This window comes from Homarus americanus, unplaced genomic scaffold, assembly GCF_018991925.1.
Source record: "Homarus americanus isolate GMGI-L3 unplaced genomic scaffold, GMGI_Hamer_2.0 scaffold32583, whole genome shotgun sequence".
NCBI lineage: Eukaryota > Metazoa > Arthropoda > Malacostraca > Decapoda > Nephropidae > Homarus > Homarus americanus.
Window position 1 is genome coordinate 13,352,457 of NW_024713129.1, and position 26,991 is coordinate 13,379,447.

General features: G+C 41.5%; 1 protein-coding gene across 2 annotated transcripts; it reads right to left on the minus strand.

Annotated features, from left to right (window-relative positions):
- On the minus strand, positions 1-24,557 carry LOC121867553 (coagulation factor X-like). 2 transcript variants are annotated; one of them, XM_042367561.1, is made up of 13 exons: positions 24,456-24,557; positions 21,582-21,800; positions 10,815-10,850; positions 9,012-9,383; positions 8,133-8,410; positions 5,341-5,514; positions 4,589-4,736; positions 4,331-4,438; positions 3,961-4,138; positions 2,460-2,564; positions 1,984-2,120; positions 1,390-1,550; positions 1-1,227 (listed from the first exon to the last, which is right to left on the minus strand). In XM_042367561.1, exons 2-13 carry the CDS (start codon positions 21,688-21,690, stop codon positions 1,063-1,065), a joined length of 1,971 nt encoding a protein of 656 aa, XP_042223495.1. In that variant the 5' UTR covers positions 21,691-21,800; positions 24,456-24,557; the 3' UTR covers positions 1-1,062. The 2 variants fall into 2 exon arrangements, with proteins under 2 accessions (XP_042223495.1, XP_042223498.1); XM_042367564.1 differs by lacking the exon at positions 10,815-10,850.
- Positions 24,558-26,991: the final 2,434 nt, after the last annotated feature.

Genomic DNA, 26,991 nt, shown 5'->3' on the forward strand with positions numbered 1-26,991 from the left:
ATGGTTTTATTATTTTATTATTATAAATATGATTAACCTGGAGTTAATAACCCGGACTCACAGAAATAATAAAAGTTTTACAGTTGAAATAAGGCAATACTGGTCAGTCGAGATACACACTGCTCTATACGTAAGATAAACATCCTGACGCAGATAAAAAGACATATGGAATAAATAAAATAATAGTCAGGTTGCTTCTTGTAGTCTAGTTCAAGATGGAGGAGGAGAAATAGGAGGTGGGTTTGGTCGTCGTAGGCCATCGTGTGTGTGTTTGTGTGTGTGCGTAGAGCAGTACCAGCCCAAAACATTACTGCACCTACAGGATTAAGAGAGATGCATCTGGCTGGAAGGAAGTGTTTGTAAACCTGAAATATAATGATTCCTAACACTAAACGCTGGGTAATTTCATATTCTACTCGTATATTAAAGGCATTTGGTTTACACTGCCTCTAGTTTTGGTGTTTGAGCGTCATGATGTTATCGTCAATAATACATCCGCAGGGTCGTTGTAGTACAGGAATCAGCAGGATATTACGGTTAGGTTAGGTTGTGTTGTAATGGGCTAATAGCTGTGATCTGGTGAGTGTATGAAAGACTATAGCAGTGCGTCTCAGGCGCCAGCGAGTTATATAACATTTTCCTTTTCTTTTGGTGTTTAATATTGTATCTTCGCCTTGAAAGTATCTTACTATCATCCCGATTATGTTTGTATGAGGTAATTCTTCTTCACTTTGTCTAACCCCGTTATTTGGTCTCTGTCTTGCACTTGTTTGGTCCTTCGTCCATTATATTTCTGTTCCACTCATCTTTCTTCATCTCTTTCCCTTCCAAACTTCTTGTCTCTGTTTACTCACCAACTTAGTCATTTAACTGTCCTTTACTCCCTACTTTCCTTCCCCTCCTCTCCTATCCCATCCCACCTGAAGCTAGAGATTGATGATGCTACAGTACTTGGTCCAGTCACCATAAATGGCCTTCTCAGTATAGGAACTTGATCTCACACAAGGAAATTTTATCTACGTTTCTCTCCTCCCAATCTCTTCCCTCTTATCCCAATTGATGTTAGAAGATGGCGTTACTCTTGATCCAGTCGACATAAAGAGCAACTTCAGTGTAGACGCCAGGCTTCGGCGCTTGGGCACACCCCTCGCCCCACGACACTATCCCAGCCACGTACCACCGACGACTGCGGAACTCCTGTACCTGGAAGGGACCTCCGGAGTCACCCTGAAATGGGAAAGAAATATATTAAGATACAACACAGACATTTTGCCAAAGTACTTGGTCAATGATGCTTTTAAATTTCAGCTTCCCAGCTCAAAGAGTGCCTGAGATTTTGCTTTAACAAAATAACTGAGTGGGGGGATACAAAAGATGTGTTAGACTGACCTGACAGGAGTCCTTGCCGCCCGCTTTGCTGCCTACACACATCATGCCCGGGAAGATTTTGTTGGGGTAGGCGCTTCTGCACTCATCGGGCTTCCACACCGGCACCACCACCTCCAGCAGCACCGGGCTTACTGGTCCTCCGAACCTGATAGTGCCCCAACCTATGGAAGTTGACAGTGTTAATGGTGCCCCAACCTATGGAAGTTGACAGTGTTAATGGTGCCCCAACCTATGGAAGTTGACAGTGTTAATGGTGCTAACCTATGGAAGTTGACAGTGTTAAATGGAAGTTGACCAACCATGTGTTAATGGTGTCCCCCAATCTGGAAGGACAGTGTTAATGGTGCCCCCAATCTATGGAAGTTGGCAGTGTTAATGGTGCCCCCCCAATCTATGGAAGTTGACAGTGTTAATGGTGTCCCCCCAATCTATGGAAGTTGACAGTGTTAATGGTGCCCCCATCCTATGGAAGTTGATAGTGTTAATGGTGCCCCCAACCTATGGAAGTTGACAGTGTTAATGGTGCCCCCAACCTATGGAAGTTGACAGTGTTAAGAGAGAGAGAGAGAGAGAGAGAGAGAGAGAGCACAATACCTGTGACGTAGCCGTTCCTGTCCGTGTAGGAAGTGCGTGGCTCAGGGAGACACACAGGCCATATAAACTCGCTGAAGGTGGCTGGCCGGTCCAGCTTGATCAGAGCGATGTCGTTCTCCTGCGTGTTTGAGTTGTACCTGAGGGAGAAGCATTCAGATCAATCCAGCAGGGCACGACACACTGACATAGATTAGAGGAAGTTTGGTGAATTAAAGTCACAAGGGTTTAGTTTATGCAAGGTCACAAAATTGTCTCTGAAATCACATTAGGTTATGTCATTTACCATTAAAAAGTCGTAATAGTCCGCCAATATTCGATAGAAAAGGGGAAAAAATTAGCATACGAATCTCTAACGATAAATGAATTATTAACAATTTATGGCGATATGTTGTTTACCTGCATATCTATCTGTCATGACGGTCTTGAGTAAATTCTCTTAATCTGAGTCACAGGTAAACATAAGGGAATATATTAACCTTTCGTGCATCCGGATACTGACAACATTAAATTCGAGGGAATTAGTGGAGGTCTGTTCGAAGCTGTATTCTCCCAGCTTCACCCGGATGTCCTTCGCGCTGAACCTGTGTGGGAACAAGGGCTTGTAATATACAGTACAGGGTGATGGGGAGGAGGAGGAAGGAGAAAGAGGAAGGGGACGAGGAGGGGGGGGGAGGGAAGGAGAAAGACAAGAAGGAAGGGGAGGTTGAGGAGAGAAGCTAACCAAACCCTAGATGCACTGTTATGAATCAGTGGATCAAGGCAACACAATTTCTAGAAAACAGACAACCCAGATCTATTGTACAGTCGGGGACAAGAGTTCGCTCCCCGTGGTGAAACTGAGTCACGGGAATGAGTCTCCGAACTGACTTGCCTTGCCTGTTTCATCTCGGTTGAGGTCGATGCTGCCTCATTTTGGGCGGGAGCGAACTTTTGACCCCGACTGTATAGGTGTCAAATAACACTAGTATAAAGTGTTCTTGCATACAGTTGTACATCACTGCCGGGATGATGTACTGTACTAGAATGAGGTACAGTACATATATACAGTATTAGTATGTGGTACACTGTACTAGTATGAAATGATGTTATAAAGTACAGACTTGAGATACTTTAGTTTACCGGTCATCTCAAGATTAGACACCCAGTTTATTTAACCTGTTGATTAAACACCAATGCTAACCTAACCCCCAGGTAGGGTTAACCTTCTCAACCTCGGAGCCTGAGACACATACGTGCATGAAAACTTACGCTCAGCCTCGCTCAGCCTCGGAGGTTTATGCCGATTTTTTTTTTTACGGGCTCATTTCACTGTCATGGATTTGTATTATTAATTGTAATGGGGTCTATTCCAGCATAAAATAGTCTGAAAAATTGCATGAAACCTTAAAAAAAAAATTAAATTTAAGCCACTTTTTTCGAGTATAAGTTGAAAAAGTAGGAAAATTTTTAGTAACATCTCTATTTTCATTCACAATTTGCTTGTATTATGGTGTTCATTGATATGTACTGTATACCAAAATAAAGAACAAAGCATGTAGAATATTGTGGTATAAGGAATAATAATATAACAAAAACTCAAGGAATAATTTAAAGGGCCAAGCGGCGCACCCTCCTCTCGCTCTAATGGGCAGAGCGACACTGGGAAGGTGACAACTGATAAGGCCCACACAAAGAAAACGACGTCTGTCAAATGGCGTCCAAAGTTCAGTCAGTTTCACCGAATAGTTTTGAGTTATTTGAAAATATAACCCATTGGAGTCGCGAGACTGAGAGTAAGTTTTTTGGCCTTTTATGTTCGACGCCACAATGGTTTCGTGCGAGGCTGAGAGGGTTAAGGTGTTATATCATCAGGTGTAAAAAGCTAGGGTGTCTAATATTCAGGTGATCCAGCACTACTAGTTCGTGTGGCTGTTATGAGGTATTGTACTATATACTCGCTTGAGGAACTAGTATTTGTTATTATCACGAGGTACTGACGGTTTGAGGCAGTGAGCGGCAGTGAGGATGTGTATGTTGGTGACCAGAGTTCCTCCACAGTACTGTGTGTTGGACGCAGCCAGTAACAGTGCAGCCATCCACGGCCAGTCCTTCGGGTCCGCACGCTGCCCTCCCACAATGCGGTTGAACAGCGACTTCTTAGGATTGATTCCGCAGCCTGAGGGGACGGAGAGTGATGGGTCAGAATGGGGGTAAGTCGTCAGGAAGGAAGGTTACGTGAGATCAGGAAAGGTTAGGTTAGGTTACCAGGAAGTGTCAGTGGAAGGTTAGAAAGAGACAGGAAGGGTAAGGTTAAGAGAGGTCAGGGAGGAATAGAAAAAAAAACGTAATTGAATATCATGTGACCTACCACTTGTGGGTTGTGTGCCTCCAGTGCCTTCCGTAGACGGCCTTTGGGTTGTGGTAGTCGTGGTTGTCGTACTTGTCGTGGTGGTGGATGGTGGGATTGGTCTGTTCTCTGCAAAGTATTAGAATTATCGTACACTGGAACTATGAAATTATTGGACCTGCAAAGTTGCTACAGTTATCAAATTACTACAAAGTTTCTAGAGCTACTAAATTATTGGAGCTATGAAGTCACTGAAGTTAAATTAACACTTCGACTTACGCTGACAGAAGCGATCGTTGACCAGCTCATAGCCAGGCGGACACTCGCACTTGAAGGATCCCAGAGTATTGATGCAGCGGTAGTGGCACCCTCCGTTATTAAACTGGCACTCGTTTATATCCTGACACCGACCGTCCCTCCCTAATACCTGAGGGAAGCGAGAAAGAGTAAGGAGAGATGAGGAAGGAGTGGTGAGGCCAGACATTGAGGCAGGAAGGGAAAGAGAACAAGAGACTTTCTGAAATGACGAAGGAAGATGAGAGGAAGATTCATAACAGCACACATATGGTAGGGTTGATACGTACAGCTTCATGTAACTATCATACACTTTCTCAGTTTACGCGGAATGTAACAAAGTAATAAATAGATCCTGTCATTTCCGCACATTCAAAAAAGTTATGAATCGTCTGTTTTTCCTTTGGAGTGATGCTGCTTAAAAAAAAGTCCCACATCGTCTCTTAGTCTTCTGACGTTCATGCAAGATAGGGGGGAATGCGTTAGTCGTGCTGAGATGATAAGTATAATCCCCAGAGCTAATTTTGACCTTTTTAATACTTCAACGTCAATTTAACTCTTTGTGGTCGTAAAACAGATACTACCAGGGCTACAAGAGACTAATCCCCAGTCCCTGTTAGCTCATACATCACATCAGTTATCCTTACTAAACTTTTGGTCTAGCTATATTAAGACCCCCTAAACTCTCCTTCAGACACAGTAGCTAATATCCCGTTTTTTGCTCCACTGATACCCACCTTTCCGGGTTTACAAGAGCAAACTTGGCCCCTGAAGGAGTTGGTGCAGATTTCCTCACAGCCGCCATTGTTTTCGAGACAGAGGTCCAGCTGAAGACAGGAGGTATCGTCACGGCCCAGGGAGAAACCTTGCTGACAGAAGCATTTCACGCCTTGTTGGTTCTGTGAGCAGATCTGTAACGTGGGGAGAAGACAGAGTCAGACGGTCATCTGCAGAAAGAGACGACCAGACAGACAAATAACAAAGAAAGTGTTTTATTATCCAACTGTGGTGAGGTATCTGAAGAAATTACCTTATATTCTCTATATTAACCATATAAATCTGGCGTTCATGTGCACAAACACACACATATACCTGAAAGCCATTATTTACATGCCTAGAAAAGCCTTGTCAATAAAGGGTGTCTTGTTTATACACACAAGAGAAGAGTTATTATATCTTTATCTTTTCCGCATACTAACAAATTCGAATACTGTATATATAATACCCACACGCAAGACGTACTCCTTGGGCTATATCCTCTACTGTATCTGTACACTGCAAGCTCACACACAGCTACTAATGACCTGAACAAGTGAACAATACTGTCTAAAGTTCAAAGGTTAGAACCATACAGTTGACAAGTTACCACGACTACTTACTGATACAACAAATGAAGTGACTGTTAAATTAGTATACAATCAATGACTATGGAACACCCAGAAGTGCAACACCCAGAAGTTCAACACCCAGGAGTGCAACACCCAGAAGAGCAACACCCAGAAATGCAACACCCGAAACTGCAACACCTAACCAAAAAAAAAAAAAGGTAGTGGTATTGATGCTTTGATGTAGCAACGCAGCAGAGGTCGTCCGTCACAGGATGGGGTCAGGTGCTGGACCGCCCATTGTTATAATGTAATTGTCTGATCTTTGTACACCGCCTTTGACTGACTGTCGGGGTCTTGCCTCAAGGTGAAGGTGAATACTGACAGAGCCGGGTGAAGGTGACGACACAACCAGGTGAAGGTGACAACAGAGACAGGTGAAGGTGATGACAGCCAGGTGAAGGTGATGACAGCCGAGTGAAGGTGACGACAGAGACAGGTGAAGTTGATGACAGCCGGATGAAGGTGATGACAGCCGAGTGAAGGTGACGACAGAGACAGGTGAAGTTGATGACAGCCGGATGAAGGTGACAGAGCCAGGTGAAGGTGATGCCAGCCAGGTGAAGGTGACAGCCGGGTGAAGGTGACAGCCAGGCGAAGGTGACGACACAGAGCCTGTTGAAGGTGACCTCCTACCTCCTCCGTAAAGAGATTTTTTGGAGCGAGTGTACAGTACAATTAGTCTAATCAACTTTTAGGACAATAACAAGTATCAGTTCTCGCAGTCTCATCGTTTTCGATTTAATTTTTCAATTTTATTTAATTACATTTTGACAAATTTTACTATTATCATGCACTTTTTTTTTTAACTTCACATTTAATAAAAAAAATCGTTGGACTAACGATTTTAAATGCGTTCGTAAATGATCAAATAATTCGTAATGTTTCGTAATCGACTTTTTATACTTATTATCCTTCAGCTTTGTGTTACATAAGACCTCCCTGGGACATCCATAGACACCCATACACTCAAGATATGTCCTTCTATATCATATAAGTTTATCTGTCGTTATGAGATGTAATGATTCTTATTTTATTCCGACCTTTAAGTAACCTTCACTCTAACAGGGTTCAGTTCTCATCGTAAGAAATCCCAAAGGAAGTAGAGGAGGCGTCACCCTGGCGAGCAACCAAACAATCTCAAGTTTTTATCCATCGCCTTAGTGTGTGTGTGTAGCTAGACAAACAAATCTTTGCACATACACACACACAAAAAAACCATTATCGTGACAACTTTTTACATCACCACTTAACCATGACCCGGAAACAACAGCCAATAATTTATCATGATTTCCGGTTACACAATGGCAATAAATAAAAAACAACAAAAGTAAATTAAGAATGAATAAAAAGCTGAAACAATAAAATTTACAAGTCATAACCTTGGCGGCGAAGTTGAGATTAGTTTAGGCTTGTGACAGCTTAAAATACCTGGTTAGAGGAATATCATCACACTTACCGCCTTCCCTCATAAGAAACACTGACGGTATACCACACCTTCAGTTCCTTCCTTGTTGGTCTTGTCTTCCTTATAGTGATTAATGAAAGGTGGACTTATTTCACTTATTTACTGCTCGACTAATACTGTATGTGTTAACCAATTCTGGACCGTAAATCCCGTAGATTTACTCCCGTCATTGGTTCACTTTTCGTGGTTTACTTTTGCATATATTAAGATCTTTTTATGTTGGGGGAAAAATTATGTTATCTTTTTTTTCTGGGAAGTGTGAGTGCAAGTTGAAATATGACACAGGACTTAAATTATCATGTAGTGTACAGTGCGTGAGTTATAAATTCAGGCATGTGTTTATATTTTAAGGAAGACTGGGACAGGGGTACCTAGTGACAGCACTAGGATCCCACTTCCTCTATCAAGGAATAAACGATTAAAATTGAAATTGAATTGAAGACTGGGATTGAATCTTGTGTTTGATTTAATTGCAAAGAAAAATCAACGCATACATACAAACTCCTAATAACAACACAATAATGCTTTTAAGTATGTTCTGCCCACCTATACAGTGGGACTCTTACTGTACATGAGTATGAAGTACTGACCTAATATGGCACAGTCATAGAAAGTACGCCAGATGCCCGTCTCCACCATGCTGAGGCTTTGTTACTGCATGTGTACGAGCACCAACCTGTGAGCATCCACCGTTGTTGATGTTGCAATTTTGGCCGCCAGAGGAGCAGGTACGCTGGTCAGACTGCAGGGTGCCGCTTTTACACGCACAGGTGTAGGAGCCGGGGTTGTTGACGCAGACGTCGCCACAGCCACCGTTGTTCCGGAGACACTCGTTCATTTCGGCGCAGGAGCGACGATCGGGGTTGAGGAAGTAGCCTGGGTTACAGGAGCAGCGAGACCTCCGGCGCACCACACGGCAGTTTTGTTCACATCCGCCGTTGTCTTGACCACAACCTAACCCGAGAATATGTAAACAGCTTGATAGTACATCCCCCCTCCAGCAAGCGACTGTGTTGAAGGCATCATAATAGCTGAAGAGACAGGTATGTAAATAATAATGATAATAATAATAATAGAGTAGTAATTATTTTAAACAATTGAGTCCAAAACTGTGCTATTTACTTGTTGAACTCTAAATATAAGGTAACACCTGCCCGGAGGAGCCGCCAAAGGCAGATGATGTGATGACTGTGATTAGAAGTGGTGTCCGGGTGGTGAGCTTGAGAGACATATCTATGACATTATCCTCAAGTAACCGGGGAAGACACTTGAAAATCATATGGGATAAATACACCTAGAGAAGAAAGTCCAGATTCGTAAAGGTTATTGAGAGTCTTCATAAAACTGTCGGGGTGAAGGAGAGGTACTGCTGTAACATGTGCCCCAGCGTCCAAACTGACATACTGTGTGTTAAGAGATAAAAAGGCGACACATCAAGGTCCTGAAGGTTTGTGGGCATATGACGAGGACGAATTTGGTTATAGAAAGGGGAGGAGAATCTGTTTGTGGGGTTGTGTTGTGTTTGTGGGGATGTGTTGTGTTTGTGTCAGCTTACCGCCTTGACCGAAGGAAATGCCGAATCCATTTTGATTTCCGGTGACGGTGACGGGCAACCCGCCAATGTTAATATTCCCGAGAACATTCTCTCCCGGTCTGTTGTTTGGTCTGTTACCGGGTCTGTTGGGGTTACCGGGTCTGTTGGGGTTCCCGGGAGGGTTGCGGCCTCCACCGTTGTTGTTGTTGGGTCTGTTCTGGCCGTTGATGAAGCCGCCCAGGATGGACCCGATAGCAGAGGCGAATGGGTTATTATTATTACTATTATTCCCGTCTTGCCTGTCACTGCCGCCGCTATTATTACCACCACTATTACCACCACCACCACTACCTCCGCCGCCGTTGAAGTTTGGAATACCGAAGCTGATACCAACTGCAAAGAAGAAAACATATTAGAGACGTTTTACTAAACTTTCATATTATTGGACAATTTAATAACATAGTAGAGACGTTTTACTAAACTTTCATATTATTGGACAATTTAATAACATAGTAGAGACGTTTTACTAAACTTTCATATTATTGGACAATTTAATAACATAGAGACGTTTTACTAAGCTTTCATATTATTGGACAATTTAATAACTCCCTTGAAACATTATCTCAACCAGTATTTCTTATAACATAATTTAAAGATTAGAGATTTCGCGTATTTCCTACTTTTCATTCTTATATTGAAATATCATAAAATAATGAGACATTTAAATATTGACATTTCCACGAAAGAAATTAACAAGATTTGAATTATTGCCTCATCCTTCTGAAGCAAAAAGTACAAAAGTTACAGCAATATTTCCCAAGTTTGTATCGGAAATGATTAAGCAAATTCGTTACCGGTTAATTAATAATAAAACAAAAAGTCTGATAATATGTTAAACCCCGATCACTGCATTTCCGAACGCATGCTCTAAGCTTGTGTCCAATGACGTCATACTTCCAGCCAATCACAACCGTGATTGGCTGGAACTCACTCTTAGCAACTTGCAATGGTAAACTTGGGAATTCCGCGCGGCACTGCAGTAACGCATCAGTACTGAGAAACGCTAAGTATAAGCAAAAAACAATTACACCAGAGCCACATATAAGATAGCTTTCAGTGCCATATACTGTATAATCCCAGAAACATGCTGGAGTCATATATGTAAGACAGGCTTAATGCCACATATATGACATGCAACATAGTGACGCATATGGCTTACGTACATGAACCACATATAGCAGGCAATAGTCATATATGAGCCAGGCATCAGACCCACATACACGACATGCATCAGAGCTACATCTATATAGCAGGTGTCAGAATGACACACATATAAGACAGGCATGAAAACTATATATGAGACATGCATCAGAGCCACATATATGACAGACATAAGAGCCATATATATATATATATATATATATATATATATATATATATATATATATATATATATATATATATGGCTCTTATGTCTGTCATATATGTGGCTCTGATGCAAGTAAATCACTGTAGGTGCGCGTGATCTAGGTATATGCTGATAACAGGCATCAAAACACATCAGAGTCGTATATATAAAACTATGAGTCACATAAAACATGCAACAGTCACATATTACAGACATCGAAGTCATATGTGTATGAGATATATGCCAGAGCCACTTATGAATGGCTATAAAACGAGCAGCATTCATATGTAAAAACAGAAGCACTACAATCGTGTCCCAGAGCCACGAATAAGACCAAAGAGTCATAATTATGTAAGAGCTCAAAGTTGCATAAAGGGCGATTGGGGGGAAACAGACATGCACAGGTGTGTTATTACCGTCTCCAAGCTGGAACTGCGGGAAAGCCAACCTTGCTGGAACGACCAAGTAGTTATTAGTTAGATCCACATACACACACACACACCTGTCTACGAGAGTCAGGTGTGGATAGCCTCTACACCTGTCTATCAGAGTCAGGAATGGGTTACCCCCACACTTGTTTCTCTAGAGTGTGTGCTACATAGGCCTATTTTTACTAAATATATATGTAAATTATCTTAACATTTACTGCAATGGGTGTTATAATAATAATAATAACTAATTATAATAATAATAATAATAATAATAATAATAATAATAACTAATTTTAATAATAATAATAATAATCAGGGTGTTTACCAACTCAGATCACGGGGAGTAAAACTTTGATATGCAACACCAGAATGAGGCGCACAAGTAACTTTAGATGTTAATGTGGGTTTGGAGACGGGCTGTAGCGTCATATGAAGTTCCTACAGAGCATGAACGACTGAGAAGAAAAAATGATGACAAAAAGATGCACTGGAGGTTATGGTTAATACAGCGTATCTGAGGTGTGTGGTGTTGAACGGAGTGGACGCTATACAGTACTAACAATCAGAGTACCGTCTTCCTATCTGAGGGTTGGCGACCGCAGTCCTCTAAACGTTTTCGGAATGTTTACTACTAAGAATAACCATGTGTATTGCGTATTCAATATCAGGGCTTATGTACAGTGAGAGTTAGTTAATTAAGTCACACCTGGTTATGAGGGCATACTATTTAGTTTTGTTACTCGTTCTTTAGGTCGGTGGAGGCACAGCAACTCGCCCGGGTACCATCCATTTAGCATGAATGTACCACCGTCTCACCACCCGGTTTACGAGGAGAGCGTGGAGAATACCGACGACCTGTGTTGCATATTCAACGCAAGTGACGCGGGTTACATTATAACCACTACGCTAAGTGGAAGGGTCAACTAGGTGGAAACAGGAATTCCTGCCCGTGTTAAGTTTTCAGAGTAAAATAAATTGATCTACTTATGCTAGTGGAATAAATAAGGGTAATTGCCTTCGATTATAACATTTATTTAAGCTTTATAGGTTTAGCTTACCAAAATACGATAATAATGTTTATTAAACAACTATTTCATCTTATCTAATGGGCAAACAAGCCAAAATTGTTAATTTTAGCTGGGCCTTATTTATGTTGATATTATCAGCAGGTGCAGTCTGTGTTTATCATGAACCTGCCTGCCACTACGGCAGCTGACGGTAGTCGTTACTTGTCTTCTGTGATGAGAGATGTAAAAATTATCTGCATCTAACCGAAACTTCACGAAACCGGATCTATGTTCTCCATACAGTAAATATTACGAGGTGTAAAGTAAACGTAGTGGACAACAATGGTGATGACCCGTAACGGGATGTGAGCCAAACCCCTGCCATGGATCATCGTCACACGGAACGTTCCGCACAACAGCCATTGTGATGAGTGGCCCAGGCGAGTGTTGCTACAATAGCTTTTTATCTGGGCAGAATTTTCCTATACCACAAATTTTTCTTGTTTTTCAGGTGCATGCATTCTTGTCAGTTCTTACAAAATAGTTTAAATAGTAACTTGAGTACTTCTGCAATTTTCAATCACTACTTTAAACCAAAATGTATCTTATTTTCATAATAACCAAACCACCACCCTAACACTATGGAGTGTTTCTTGAGAGTAGAAATGCGTCTTCGTGTATCACGTATCGTCAGCCTCCATAAGCAAGCAACAAGGCAGACTGAGCAACTTAAACACAAAGCATTTATACTGTGCAAGAAAATATAATGAAACGTTTATCACAGCGCTAGAAGAGAATGTGTTTGCGAACGAACATTTCTGCAACACAGGATTATAGCTAATGTACAATGTGGTGACCGTCTGGTGGTACGTAATGCCAGATGGAAAGAAGGAGAGAGGAATGACGGGCTAAGAGAGGTGGGAAGCAGGTATAATCCAGAGTCACGTCTTGTCCATAGTTTTTCCCACACCCGGATCCTGCCATTAAGAGGGTGGCATTGGTCACATCCTCCAGCGGCCTACAGCGTCCAGTGTGTGTGTGTGTCTGCTATATCCGACTGACACTGATAAATGTTAAGCCCTGGACCGGTTCTACTGGTGCTACATACCTCGGCTGCTGCGTTACCTGCTATACTCTTGGTACATATTGTTATCGCTGTTACTTGCCACCAGGAAGCAGCACCATTGAGGATCCTCCAAGTAAAACCCACCCAAGAAACTCTTTGTTGTTATACAGTATAACAATACTTTTTACACCTTGGTTCTCCATAGCCGTGAAGACCACATTTATCATGGCTGTTTTGTGTTCATGCTTGATGGCCACGTTTCTATGAATTCCAACACGGAGGTCATTATCTTGAAGAGACAGCGACTGAATATAATAACTTATATTTTACTAATACTTGATATGTTGACTATTTCATCGAGCGCTGAAAGCCTCATGAAAATCCGTATTTATGTCGTCTATTGTAGATTTGTTTAAAGACTTTATAACTCATTTAACATATCTTTTTTTTAATACAGATGCATCAAATGTGATAATGAAATTGTTTTAGTTGTCAGAATGGATAGAAAGACCTTAAGGCAGAATAGTATTGTGAATATAGATACATCAAGTTGATTTTACTCCAAGACACGGAAGATTACAATTACTGAAGCTACTACCCTCGGTCGATGGAAGAGCGTACAGTACTGGGAATTCCACAGATGATTACGGGTGTCTCATGGATGTGTTTATGGCTTGTCAAGAGATAATTATACTGTACTTTTAGAACCATTTGGGTGATATATAAGCCCATGACAACGGAAAAAAAAATACTAATGTTCACAAAGAGTAGCCGGAAAAAAATATAATATAAAATAATGCCTCGCACCACCTTGAAGCCTAATTAGATTGAAATATCTGATGCATTAGTGTGGTTAGGGTAGGTTCAGTTAGCGTTGTGGTTAATCTTCAGGTGAAATAAGGCGACGGGGACGAATTTTCAGGTGATACCATTAGCTGAGAACGTTCCCGACATTATAACGAAACTCAAATTGACGTTCAAGCTTACCACCACATCTTGACCGTGCGACGAATACATTAAATCCTGCGTTGTGTTTCCCGACATTGGCCCATGCGAGTTGGCGTTGTTTACACCCAACCATTATCACTCATTTTAAGTCATATCTATCCAACCTGATGTGTATATATGAAGTTTCCCAACGAGTTTAAGATAATGATAGTGTTTTGGTAACTTGTCCCACTTATCCATAATTTTATTTCCGAACTAGCCTCACGCCTTCGTAAATCTAAATTTCTCTCATTTAAATACAGTATATCGGTAAGTGTTCCCTCTGCGTTTGACCGTTTTCAGTACCTTATTTATATCATCTTTATCCGCTTACGGTACTCAGATTATACGAAAACAAAAACAACAGGGAAATATCCTTTTATAAACTGGGAACAAATATAAGTGTAGAAAATTATACTCTGTGGGAGCTAGGCCTTCAAGGTCAAGGTTGGGCGGTGGGGGGGAGGTGGACTTCTGGGTGTGATTTTCGTTTAATAAATGTCCTTGCTGTTTACATGGTGTGTGTGTGTGTGTGTGTGTGTGTGTGTGTGTGTATGGCTGTGCATGCATTACCACTGACAAGTCACGCTGCTTCACCCTTGGTCGACCTGTACTCTTCAAGGACCACATTTGTTTATTTTTTAATAATTGAAGATAAGACCCCTTTGCAAAGATGCTTGGTATATTTAATTTCTCTTAATGGAGAGGAAATATTTCTCGTCTCTATTTGGTATAATTAATGTACTGTATGTAGTAGGATTTTTCCCTAGAAGATAAATGACTGGAGGGAATTTATTTATAGGATTTATGGATTAACAGACTTTATTTAGTGGGTAATGTCCAGGTGAGATTTTGTGGGGCGGGAAATAAACCTTGGGTTGGATTTCGTCTTCAGCTTGATGTTGCCGGTAGAGGATTGTACTGCTGGTGGGAGGGGAGGGTTACAGTGGGGAGGGTGGGTATTACAGTGGGCAGGGTGGAGGATACAGGAGACAATGGGAGGTGGAGCGCATAAATAAGGAGGTACAGACACAGACACACACACGCATACCGTCTCTCTCACTCAAGAAAAACAAAAATATAAAAACACTAGAGGATTTCCGGCGTTTATCTTGCAGTCATGGAGAACTAAACACTGAGATCAGCAACCAGTGATAACAAATGATGAGGAACGGAGTGAGAAGATGGAAGAGCCCCTGAAAAGAGTGCTTTGGTGCCCCCCTGATTAAAGGAATGGGGCCCTGAAAAATATACTTGAGGGCCATAATTCTGATTTAATGAAATGGGACCCTTGTTTCCCTCGTCGTCCCCTTATATCAATCTTATGGGCCCTCCGGTACCTTAATTTTGGGGGCCTGTGTTGCCCTTTCTTTGCGGGTCAACAGAACGGAACCTCCAGTGTCCTTATGTGACTGACCTCCCCTCCCTCCCACCACTCTCTCTGATTACTGTCGACAACTACAACCTAAAATTAAGCTGTTGCTATTATTCATTTAATTATAATTTATTAAATACCTAACACGAGTATATCAGTGTTTGGTGTAGCTGAATAAAATCGATGCTATTTTTTACGCAGCAAATAATCTGCGAGATAACCGCTTGTCATCGAGGGTGTGATAGGTTGTAACTCGTGACGTTTCAGGCGAGGTGAACCAGCCAGAACCAGACTCCCCAAACTATTCTAGGATCGTTAGGTCAGGTTTGGTTGGTTCGTGTTTTTTTTCTATATTGAAGGGCATTGTTGTCATCATCCTTGAGGTACATTGGACACCCGCCATGCGGTCTAACCAGGCACAACCTGCCTGACTGGCTCCTTTTATGATGTGGCAGAAAGCGTTTTCCATGAGCTGTCGGCGGATCTGCGCGTCAGGTTTTTTTTTATCACAACTTTTAAATAGTTTATGATCACTAATGCTTTTCGAAGAATTTCCCGATTGCGAATACAACAGGTAGAAATGTGGGGCTTAATTCTTTATAAATACAAACTAACATTTTGAATTAGCAATAAAAAAAATTCAATTAGATGGGGTCAGCTTGCCACCAGATAGAAAACTAGCCTGCCCACTTCTTATATACCGTATCATCTCTCACCAGGACACAGGTCAACACGAACTCTGCAAATGACCAGTAATCATAATATTAATCATATCACCTTTAAAGTAACTGAATCCAACCTAAGTTTACCCATTGTCAGAACATGAAGCAAAGGCAAAAAAAAAACATTATATAATACATGTATCTGAGGTAAGTTTCAGCTCCTCCCATTTACATGACGTCGTGGTTTTGAGTCCTCCCCCTCCTTCATGACGTCACAAGTTTGGGTCTTCCCTCTCATTTGTCAACCCACTCGTAGCTACTCCCTCTTTCAGCAAATTACAATATTAACTTATACCATGTTAATGACGTCATATCCATTGTCTCTACCCAAGATCGTGACTCCTCCTCCTTCCTGACGTCATATTCTTGCCTTTCTCAAGACGTGAGTGTTGGCTCCTTCCTTTCTCATGGCGGCCTGTCTTAACTCCTCCCGTGTTCTTGACGTCATGATATTGACCTTTCCTATCATGACGTCACAGTAGTGTGATTTCCTAATTAATATTCCCACAGTCTACTTTTGGCATTAGAAAAATTATGTATTTACTTGTCCCCTTCGCAATTTGTCAGTTTACTAATAGGTCCGGCGGTCGGTTAGTTTGTGGGGTTTCGTGACGTTGGTTCACACTCAGCATGGGTTGGAGAAAGGAAACTCACAATGCGCTCTCTGTATATATATATATATATATATATATATATATATATATATTGTATTGGATGTACAGTGCAGCTTGGTGCTGGGAAGCTGCTGTGTGGTTAGGAGCTTGCTGGTTCGGGAGCGTGGAGTAGAGAGAGCTGGTTGGTGAGGAGCTTGCTCGGAGGAGGTGTTGCGTGCTGCTGTGCTCAGGTAGAAGAAGGGAGGTCACAGCGAGGTTGAGAGCTTATATAGCGGAGGTAGGCGGGGCTTGATGGCTGACCTGCGCTTTGTCAGACCCCGAGGCGTTGGCTGGAGAATTCGAAAAGGGGTCGGCTAGTCAGCGACAAATGGCAGTTGTAGTTGTAGGGGAAATTTCCACTACAAGTTCTCTGTTACGTATTGTTAGCAAGAACTGGGCAGGTACTGTATGTACCCTGAAATCCCTGAACTTGTGGCAGTGTTGGTCAAGTCTGGTCTTAAATGAGTTCACACTTTGTGCTGTCACAATATCCGCGGTGGATAATCCCTAGAGTTTACAACTGTCACGCCGAGGAAGATGACGCCGAGACGCTTGACTGTTTACTGTACCGGTCGCTTTAACTTTTTTTTTTACTGGGATTAGCCCACCCGGGCACAGGTCACTGACCCACATCGGGGCCTAAGGGGCGAAAATTTAATAATAATAACAATAATAATAATAATTAGTTCATAGTAAATAAATTTTATAATTTAAAATACAAAATTAAAAATTAAATAACAATAATAATAATATTAATACCTGTTATAATAATAATAATAATGATAATAATAAAGAAATACAAAAATGAAACAAAAAAGATCAATATTGAGAAACGATATATGTACTGTACAGTATGTTGTCTTGCCAAAGTAAGGGAAACAATTGAAACCCTGCAGAAGTCAGATCAGCAACCTGGGACTTGGTCACAATTTTCGTGATGCCATATGGCAGCAGGGTCTACCAGTAGACAACACATTATGCTTCCAATATCTTCCCAGGCGGTATGTACTGCACCTCCCTGTTTGATAGCTGCCTACTACCTACCCAACTTGACCCTGTGACAGAGTATACCGTCCCTTAGCTCGATTTACTCTCCTATTGCTATTCTGTAGTGTAAACTGAGCAGCTGTAAACCTTTCCCAACTACGACGTCAGTTATCGAAATCAAACGAACATTAAAAGAAACAAATTTATTAAAACAACACAATAGTGAGGCCATGAAACAACAAACAATACACAGAACAACTTGAAACTATATTGCTTATAATAATTTCCTGTCTTTTAATGTTCGTTTGGCTTCCTAAATTAACATTCCCTTTATTGTGAATCTATTTAAGTATCATGACGTTAATATTTACATCACCCAGTTAGTGACGTCACTGTATTCTATCCCGCCTTTATCCTGAATCTTGTAAATATATTTATAAAGGTACATAAGTATTAAATACGCTCCCCAAGTGACTAATTAATACAAAAAATAACGAAGGAGAAAATATGATAACTAATCGACAGGTAACTTTCGCTTAGCATACTGAATGCCGAGTCACATTACTCTGACCTCCTCTAACTTACCCTTGAGGTCATTTTACCCTGGGGAACTAGACCACCTTTGTATCCGTCACTGGTATAACAATGTCCGGGGTACTGCTGCCTCACACTACACACGCTGTTGTAACAATCATGTAAACATCCTATTGTTCAAGATCCTCACCTGTTCGTATGTTATTAGATACGGCAGCTAAATGTGGCCAATTATCTCCAAGGTTATTGTGCTGCTGGGACAACATTCCTCCCCTCCTGCCACCCTAGATATGTATGTGTGTATGTGTGTTGAAATTATCATAACAACAAAGAGAAAGAGAGCGAGAGAGACATAGACAAGCAAAGGACACCCCCCTATTATATAGTGATATGTATTGTCCTCTCAGAACATTAGTGAGTCAGACAACTATGACCTTCACCCTTGACGTGGTCCACCTAAATAAAAAAATAATAAAAACAAATTCAGAAGGTCTGAATACAGATTGATATGCGACATTTCAGAGCTCCGGCTGTATCCGCTCCTGACATAATCCACGAACATAACATTTACATTAGGTATCGCAAAGATTCTCGTCGCAATAGTTATCGTTTGTACTAATTAACCTGACTCACACACCTTGATTTACTGTAATACACAATACTGTACTTAGATTTCCCCCTGCGGCCCCCCTCCCCCCAACTCCACAGCTTATAGTACAGGGGCGTATCACAACTTATCTACCTCAGTAATTGCCGGCAACAACCACCTTCCACGCCACGACACACACACACAAACACTCCTCCCTACCACAAGAAATCCCGCCCTCCTCCACACCTAATACTCTTGATCTTTGCACACCCTAACCCCCCTTCTGCTCTCTTCCCCTCTCAGCCTATACCTTTGAGAGTTCTGTCTACCACTCCAGACTAATCCTCCTTCTCACACCCCCACCCTCACTTTCTTCATCCCTCCCCCCCACCATGATCCTCCGTGCCGTCAGTAGGAAACTAACTATAGACTACCGTACCCCCCCCCTCCCTCCTCCCCGCCCAGCAGGTGAGTCTCCCGAGGTAGTGACGTATTTGCAATTCCCCGTCTGCTGGTGGGAACGATTATATTACGTTGTCTCAATCCTGAAGGTGTTACTCTTGCCTGAGTGACCACACAAGTCCTATCAGCCAGTGCCGACCTGTGAAGATTCGAGCATTGCAGATCCTCCACCTGTAGCTGTTAAAGAATTGAATTGACTCTCTTAATTGGGTCATCTAGCGCTGTCTCTTGTGTGAAGCTGCCATGACTCGGTATACATAATCGCTGGCGCCACAAAGATGTTCATGGGTCCTTGTTTTGATTCTCTTCGTGTGTGTCGAATCATTATTAATATTCAAACTGTTTCCTCCTCTTGATATGAACACAAACAGTACAGTACTAAATCATTAACCCAGGGTCAATCAACACCGGGAGGCAGAGGAGGATCAGCCAACCGCTACCGGTGTTTTTTAGTCTTGGTTACACGGGCGAGGTACAGTACACGGGGACTCCCAAGACCAGCCGGTGTGCACGAGGTCAAACACACACACCAGGATACGTTTAAACCCTTGAGTACGATGACTTAACCCTTTGAGTACGATGACTATAACCCTTTTGAGTACGATGACTTAACCCTTTGAGTACGATGACAATAAACCTTTTGAGTACGATGACTTAACCCTTTGAGTACGATAACTTAACCCTTTTGAGTACGATGACTATAACCTTTTTGAGTGCGATGACTCAACCTTTTGAATACGATGTACTTAACCCTTTGAGTACGATGACTTACCTTTTGAGTACGATGACTATAACCTTTTTGAGTGCGATGACTCAACCCTTTGAGTACGATGTACTTAACCCTTTGAGTACGATGACTTACCTTTTGAGTACGATGACTTACCTTTTGAGTACGTTGTCATGGTACTCAAGGGATTAAAACATCGTACTCAGGAGGTTAAGGAACTTTTTTGTGAGAATACATCCAAATGGGAAACACGAAGATTCTCTTGTTTACACGAGGCAATACTGGTGAGTGTCGCTGCCCTGTTGGTTAGGTTAGGTTCGTGACCAATATCAACGTTAACAATGACAGTGAATACTTGTAACATTATAACGAGAAGTTGATTCATATTTTCTACATTGTTGTATGTCTATATACATTGTTTATATACATGAATTTGATATGTATTACCTATTATACACGATGAATCAATGTATACTTGTATATTGATTTTAGCTGAATAAATGTTAAATATGTATGTATGTATGTATGAATGTATTTATGTATGTATGTATGTATGAATGTATTTATGTATGTATGTATGTGTTACTGACCTTAAAGTTTAGCTGTCGATTCACGAAGGCATTGTAAAGCATTGTGACACGACTTTCTATCTCCTTTATATGTGAGATTTTTTTTTTACTTTACTTTAGCCATCGGGTTATAGCGACTCCAGTGTGTGTGACAGCGTCGACCGAGGCGTTGAGGGAACGTTGTAATATCCCACTCCAGTGCAGATAGGTAAGTGAGCACGTTTCCCGTCGTCACTAGCTGTAAATCCTGTCCCTGGCGTCGCAAAACACACGTAGAACGTTTCATCTGGAGGGCTGGTCGCTGAAGAATCATTTACTTCGAGTGTGAAATAGCGCCAGTGGGAGGCAGAGGGCAAGCGAACGGCCGTCTATCGTTGTTACCTTGAATACATCTTTTGTCACCTTTGATTCTTGTACTTAAACTTGTTATTGTTGTTTTTGTTGTTATTATTATTATTGTTGTTGTTATAGTGATGACATTCAGTATTGTAATCCCACATAGAGCATCTGGGTGAGTACGTTGGGCGTTTTGCGATGACAATTGTTTTGTTTTACGGGAACATCTGCTGAATTTACGAGTTCAGTAGTGGGTGGAGTGAGACCCATGTGAGTCAGTGAACATAATGAGCCAGATTCCGAAGTTTAAAAGATTCGTTATATTATTATGCCGTGTTTGAGGTCATTGCTGCTATAATTAGTGGTGACGCGGCCGCTGTGTCTGCTGTTGCTACTTCTGCTCTTGCATGTAAATAAACTTTATGTAGCTGCTCTCACTGCTACTTCTACTGCTGCTGTTACCCTTGTGTCTACTACTACTGTTGCTTCATGTGTAGAAACTGCTGCTGCTGCTGCTGAAGTTTGATGATCACACAGGTGACTTGAGGGTAATTGGTGACACAGTTCCTATTTGTTATATTATATATGTGTGGTCAACCAACTCACGCAGGTATACATTTTTACCTTACCTCAGAGAGAGAGAGAGAGAGAGAGAGAGAGAGAGTTTGATAACCTACCCAACCCAATACCCACTATAGCTACCTCGTACAGTATTACATAAACAATAGAAACACTTACGTTGCCTCTTGGAGCGTGGTGAACCTGTTTCCGCCTCCCCCTTGCTGTTCCCCGGGGAGGCCATCACCGCTGCCACCACCAGGAGACACCACTCTCGCCGTCCCAGCATCACCAGGGCTCCCTCCACACCACGGTGGAGATGATCCTAGTTGTGTGTGTGTGTGGGTGTGGGTAGGTTCCCGACCTTTTGCTATGTCTGTTCTTGCCGCTGCTCGCAGGCTAAAAAGAGACGATGGAAAATAATGTAAATAATGTTTAATCTTGCATTGATGCCCATAAAATTATTTCAATTAAACGTTATTTTAGTAGATACAAACCCTCTCCACGAACCGTTACCATGACAGGGTAAACTTTGAATTATTGGAGCTGTTACTGGAAAATAACGTAGTCACCGCTGGAGTGTCTTATGTCATCATTTTCTTTGACTCGCCATTAATTAAGATATTCATAAGGATTCTCGGGGCCATTTATGGAGGCGGTACATAACAGAGACATGAAACAAGAATCACAGCAAAATACACTATTATCGGGAAGACTTGATCATAGAGAACACGCCAATTATGTGTCCAAATTGGTGTTCTTGTTCTCCGATTTAGTCGATAGTTTTTCCCTCTCGTATGTTATATGTCTGTCTGACTGTGAATTATTTCCGGGTCAAGACTGTTTTGTATAACACTTGAATGAATGTCCAGCGTTCGAGAAGACATTTCACTGTCCTTAGCTCTAATTCTTAAAGGTTTGTACATTCAGTTGGTTATTTTAAAAGAGGATGTAGTGGCTTTTCGAACTGCCTTACTTAAGCTATGACACAAAGGTAGCAATCAAAATAACATCGAAATATACTGAGTCTTTTTTGTGCTTTGATACGTTCTCTTATACACTGGTAAAGATAAAGAATTTACCCCACGAATGTTTGAAAATCTAGTCTGCTTCTTCTATTTTCCCGCCATTGAAATTGTTGCCATTATAATGTATACTATGCATTATGGTTACGTGCAGGAAGATCTTTATGACGCCTTCGTAACTAGATTTGTTTATCATCATCTTCATGTTGGATCTTGCAGTCGTCAGATTACCTTCATCGCAATGCGTGTTCAAAATTGTTGCTTCCGCATACATTTTAACGAACGTGTCGATTAGTTGTCATTTTAGAATCGCAACGCGAGAACCTGTCCTGACGAGCTGTAAACACTGTGTTGGGTATATTATATTACTAAAGCTCTTGTCGTCCAGTTGTAATGATTCTATCTGGGGCCGCAGATGTGTGGGATCCCTGGTAGAGAGTTTCTTGGCACGAGACAGGTGGGATAGATGCGTGCGTACATGAAGAAGTTCCGACGCTTGTTTTACTAGTGTTGTCTCTCGCACTCTCCCTTTCTCTCTTCCCAATTACCCGTATATCTAGCAGTCTTTGTATCTATCTCTTCCTATCGGTGACAGTTGACAAATTATGCTCCCAAAGTGCTACGAAACTGTGGCTAGGTTTGCTTACAGAATTTAAATCACAGCTCAGTTAAGGCGGAGAGTTTTTTGTGTTGCGGGCCACATACCGTCGCTCTCACTTCTGGGACACAGTTTTAAGAGGTCAGTGTGCTTCTCAGTGTTAAGAATGCAAGGGTCCGTCCTTCGGATCTCTCCAGCAGCAGACGCCAAGGATCTGACCTCTAAAACTTACGCTCGCTCTGCGCCGAGACCAGAACGACTTTCTGTATCCAGTATTTGAAGGTTAAGGCCAAAAAGATATCCTCAAACATCTGAGGTTAAGGATATGATCTTGAAATTTCACCAAGACATAAAGTTAAGGTTCTGACTTACACACAGCCTCAGATGACTTATAAAACTTCCCAGTCTTAAGTCAAAATGTATCCACCTCCTAAAGTTGAAGGTCTTGCCTAAACAGTTATCTTTCTTAAAGTAAAGGCCCTACAAAACGTCATCTTCTATTAGAATTAAGGTCTGACCTCAAAATATCACCCACACCAATAATTAAGCACGTAACCTCTAAACAGCGCGAGGGAATCCCCGAGTGTGGTGGTGTAGGTCTTGTCTACCTGACTTTCTTTTAGCAGCTGCAGGTCCTGGTCACACACACACACACACACACACACACACACACACACACACACAGGAAATGGTTAGTTGCTCAACACCGATGATAATTTGAGTCTCGTCTTATATAATAACACAATCTCACTGACTCCCTCGAGCGTTAATACTCTACAGCGAAATAGTTTTATATCACACATCGTCTACATAAGCTGAGGTAAGTTAATACAGTGTGGTATACGTCAGTGGGGAAGCTTAAAGAGTAAATATGACCACCGTTTCGCTTAGTGTGATTTTTTATAAGTGTTACTGTATACAGGATTCCTGCAACTTTTTTATCCTTATGTAACAGTGATCATGCAGACCGGTTGTTGCTCGTGTTGAGGTGTTGTGGTTAGGGCCTGGGTCCATCCGGTATACCCCAGGTGCTCCTCAGACTCTCCACTAATGAGAGATAACACGTCGCTAGTTGGCCCTTCATCGACACAGTAACACAGTTCCTAGTGGCGTGTGTAGCACCTCACTCACCATCCTGTGTACCCAGGATAATAATCACTATAACCCCGCACCCCCTCTACACCACGCTGTCCATCAGTACTTTCACTCTTTTATAAATCTTCTCTTATTAGTAATCAAACAATGACACACTATTAAACTATTTAGTAACACAAGAAAAACCTGTAGTATAAGAGAATTCCTGTATAGTTATATCGATATTTTTGTCGCGAGATGACTGTTGTACCACAGTGCTACTTTTCCAGTCCTGATAAACAAGAACACGTCACTTATATTACAGTAAATGTATCCAAGAGAAGAGGTGTGTCTAACCGAGTATTTGAGTGTGGTGGACGCGTGCTGAGCTGAACGGCAGGCGACCGGCACGATGAAGGTGCTGTTCTCAACTAGCACAGGTACGACAGTCGGGCGGCGTCGGACGAGTGAGAAACCATGTTCGAATCCGCCTGGGCCTTGTTACTTGGCGACGGCTATAATTGTTTATTATTCAGGGCTGTTCTGTTTACAACAGCCTCTAATACACCCCCCCCCCCCAAATGTCTCGTGGCGTCGAGAATCCTTGTAAAATAAGTCTTAAGAAAACCCCTCTAACCTTCTCTCTTGAAGTGAGTTTATAGAAACCGCAGTAAGGAGTAGTAAAACTAATACTCTCAAGCTGTTGTTTATAATTGTTTTTAACCGTTCCGTGTGTCCCCTTAAAGGAATCTGCTAGAGTTCGTAATATAAAAGTTGTACGAAAGACACGGTGGGGGAAGACCAAGCTATGGCCACAACTGGTATTCGGAAACGCTCATGGTTTGGCCGCAAGGTGAGGAGATGTGACCTTCTCTATTCACTCATAAACACATCACGCAAATGAAAAGCCCTTAACTCATGAGACATAAAGGCAAGCATGAACTTAGCATGCTTCCCTGTTGGGCACTGTAAACGCTTCTGCGCTTCACCTTACACAAGGATGTAGGGGAGTGCCCAAAAAAAAAAAAAAAAAATCTGGATGACAGTTCAGTATCACCGCCGTCTATATTTCCAGCACTTGAGAAACATACAACTAACATCACTTACGATAAAAGATCCCTTGGCGATAACTGTAGTAGCCATCTTCCCTTCAGGTTCTTCCTCCTGCTGCAGAGGACGGGAGGAGGTGGAGGGGGAGAGGGGGTGTTGGGATTCCCTGCATGAAGTCCTCCCTGGTGAATTCTCTGTCTCTCTTATTTAGTACTGTGCTGCTTTGAACCATTGTCACCTGTCTAGTGTTGAGCGTAAGGAGTCACTCCCCACCACCTACCTCTTGCTACCCAACACCCACCTCTTGCCGCCCATCATCTGCCATACTGCCACCCACCATACTGCCACCCACCATCTACCATACTACCACCCACCCATCTACCATACTACCACCCACCCATCTGCCATACTGCCACCCACCATCTACCACAATGGCTGCATGGTTTAAAAGTGTTTGACCACATTTGAAAAGTTTTTATTTATTATTACTTTTTATTTACACGTGAACTTTCTTGCAGGATCATACTGGTGATATCAGAAAAGTAGGTGCTGTCCCCCCACCCTCTCCCACCATCCTCCCCCTCCCACTTCCTCCCCTTCCCCTTCCCCCTATTATTGTAATATGTGAAGAGCTGCAGTGATATTATTATTATTATTATTATTATTATTATTATTATCATTATTATTATTATTATCATTATTATTATTATTATTATTATTATTATTATTATTATTATTATTATTATCATTATTATTATTATTATCATTATTATTATTATTATTATTATTATTATTATTATTATTATTATTATTATAGCGAGGTTTATTTCCGCCATCTTCCTTTGTTAGAAATACCATAAAATGCTTTCGTTTTCAGCCTGTAACTCAATTATGCTTTTGGTAACATTTGATTCATTGGTTTTTTTTTGGGGGGGGGGGAGGCGTTAAGTACGTGAAAATATACAGTTCAGCAGATGAGAATAATAGACCAATTTTTGTAAGATTAAATTTGAACGTTGTAGAATATAGGTTAACTTGTTCTTGCAATGTGAACTTACAGTATATGAGGAAACAGTGGCGGATCCCGGTTTGTATTGCTACGCCGGAAATTTGACGAGATTTTTTTTTTTTTTTTGCTGAGGACCGGGACTTCCAGCTTTTTATTTTATTTTATTTATTTAGTGATATTACTCCAGGATGTAAGATATTACAATAGCATAAGTAAGAGAGAAAAAAAGAGAGTGTTTTGCGTTTATTTATATTTGGAATTGAATTTAATCTTACTGAATGTGAACTTTGCAAATAAGTTCGTTTAGACTGTTGGAGTTCAAGTGTTATGGACAGACTTCTACTATTAAACACACCGGGCCGGTAATCTCTCCCTACCTTACCATTTTTGTCTCGCAAGTATAATAGCTTGACGTCACTACCTTGGGCCATCCCCATGACGTAACAAGTTGCCACCATTCTCCATGTCGGTGATAATTTGTACCTTCTATATTCCTAGTACTAAGAAGATTATATAAGTATTTATCCTCCAGAGAACGGTCATCTTAGCTACTTACCATTTGATCACAGTAATTAATTCAATTAGGCAGATAAATTAATCCTGTTGGCAAGACGTTTAGATTCTCACAGATTAGTTGATGCTTTTAATACGGCAACAAATCCTGAACTTACGTCTTAATTTTCTCAGTGCGATATTATTATTATTATTATTATTATTATTTTTTTTTTTTTTATGGGAAATTGTAAGGTGGGATTTTGTCCGATGATATTTTGTCCAGATGGGAGGTTGTCCGGGAGAATTTTACGATAGAAGCAGGGGCATGAGGGAGGGCGT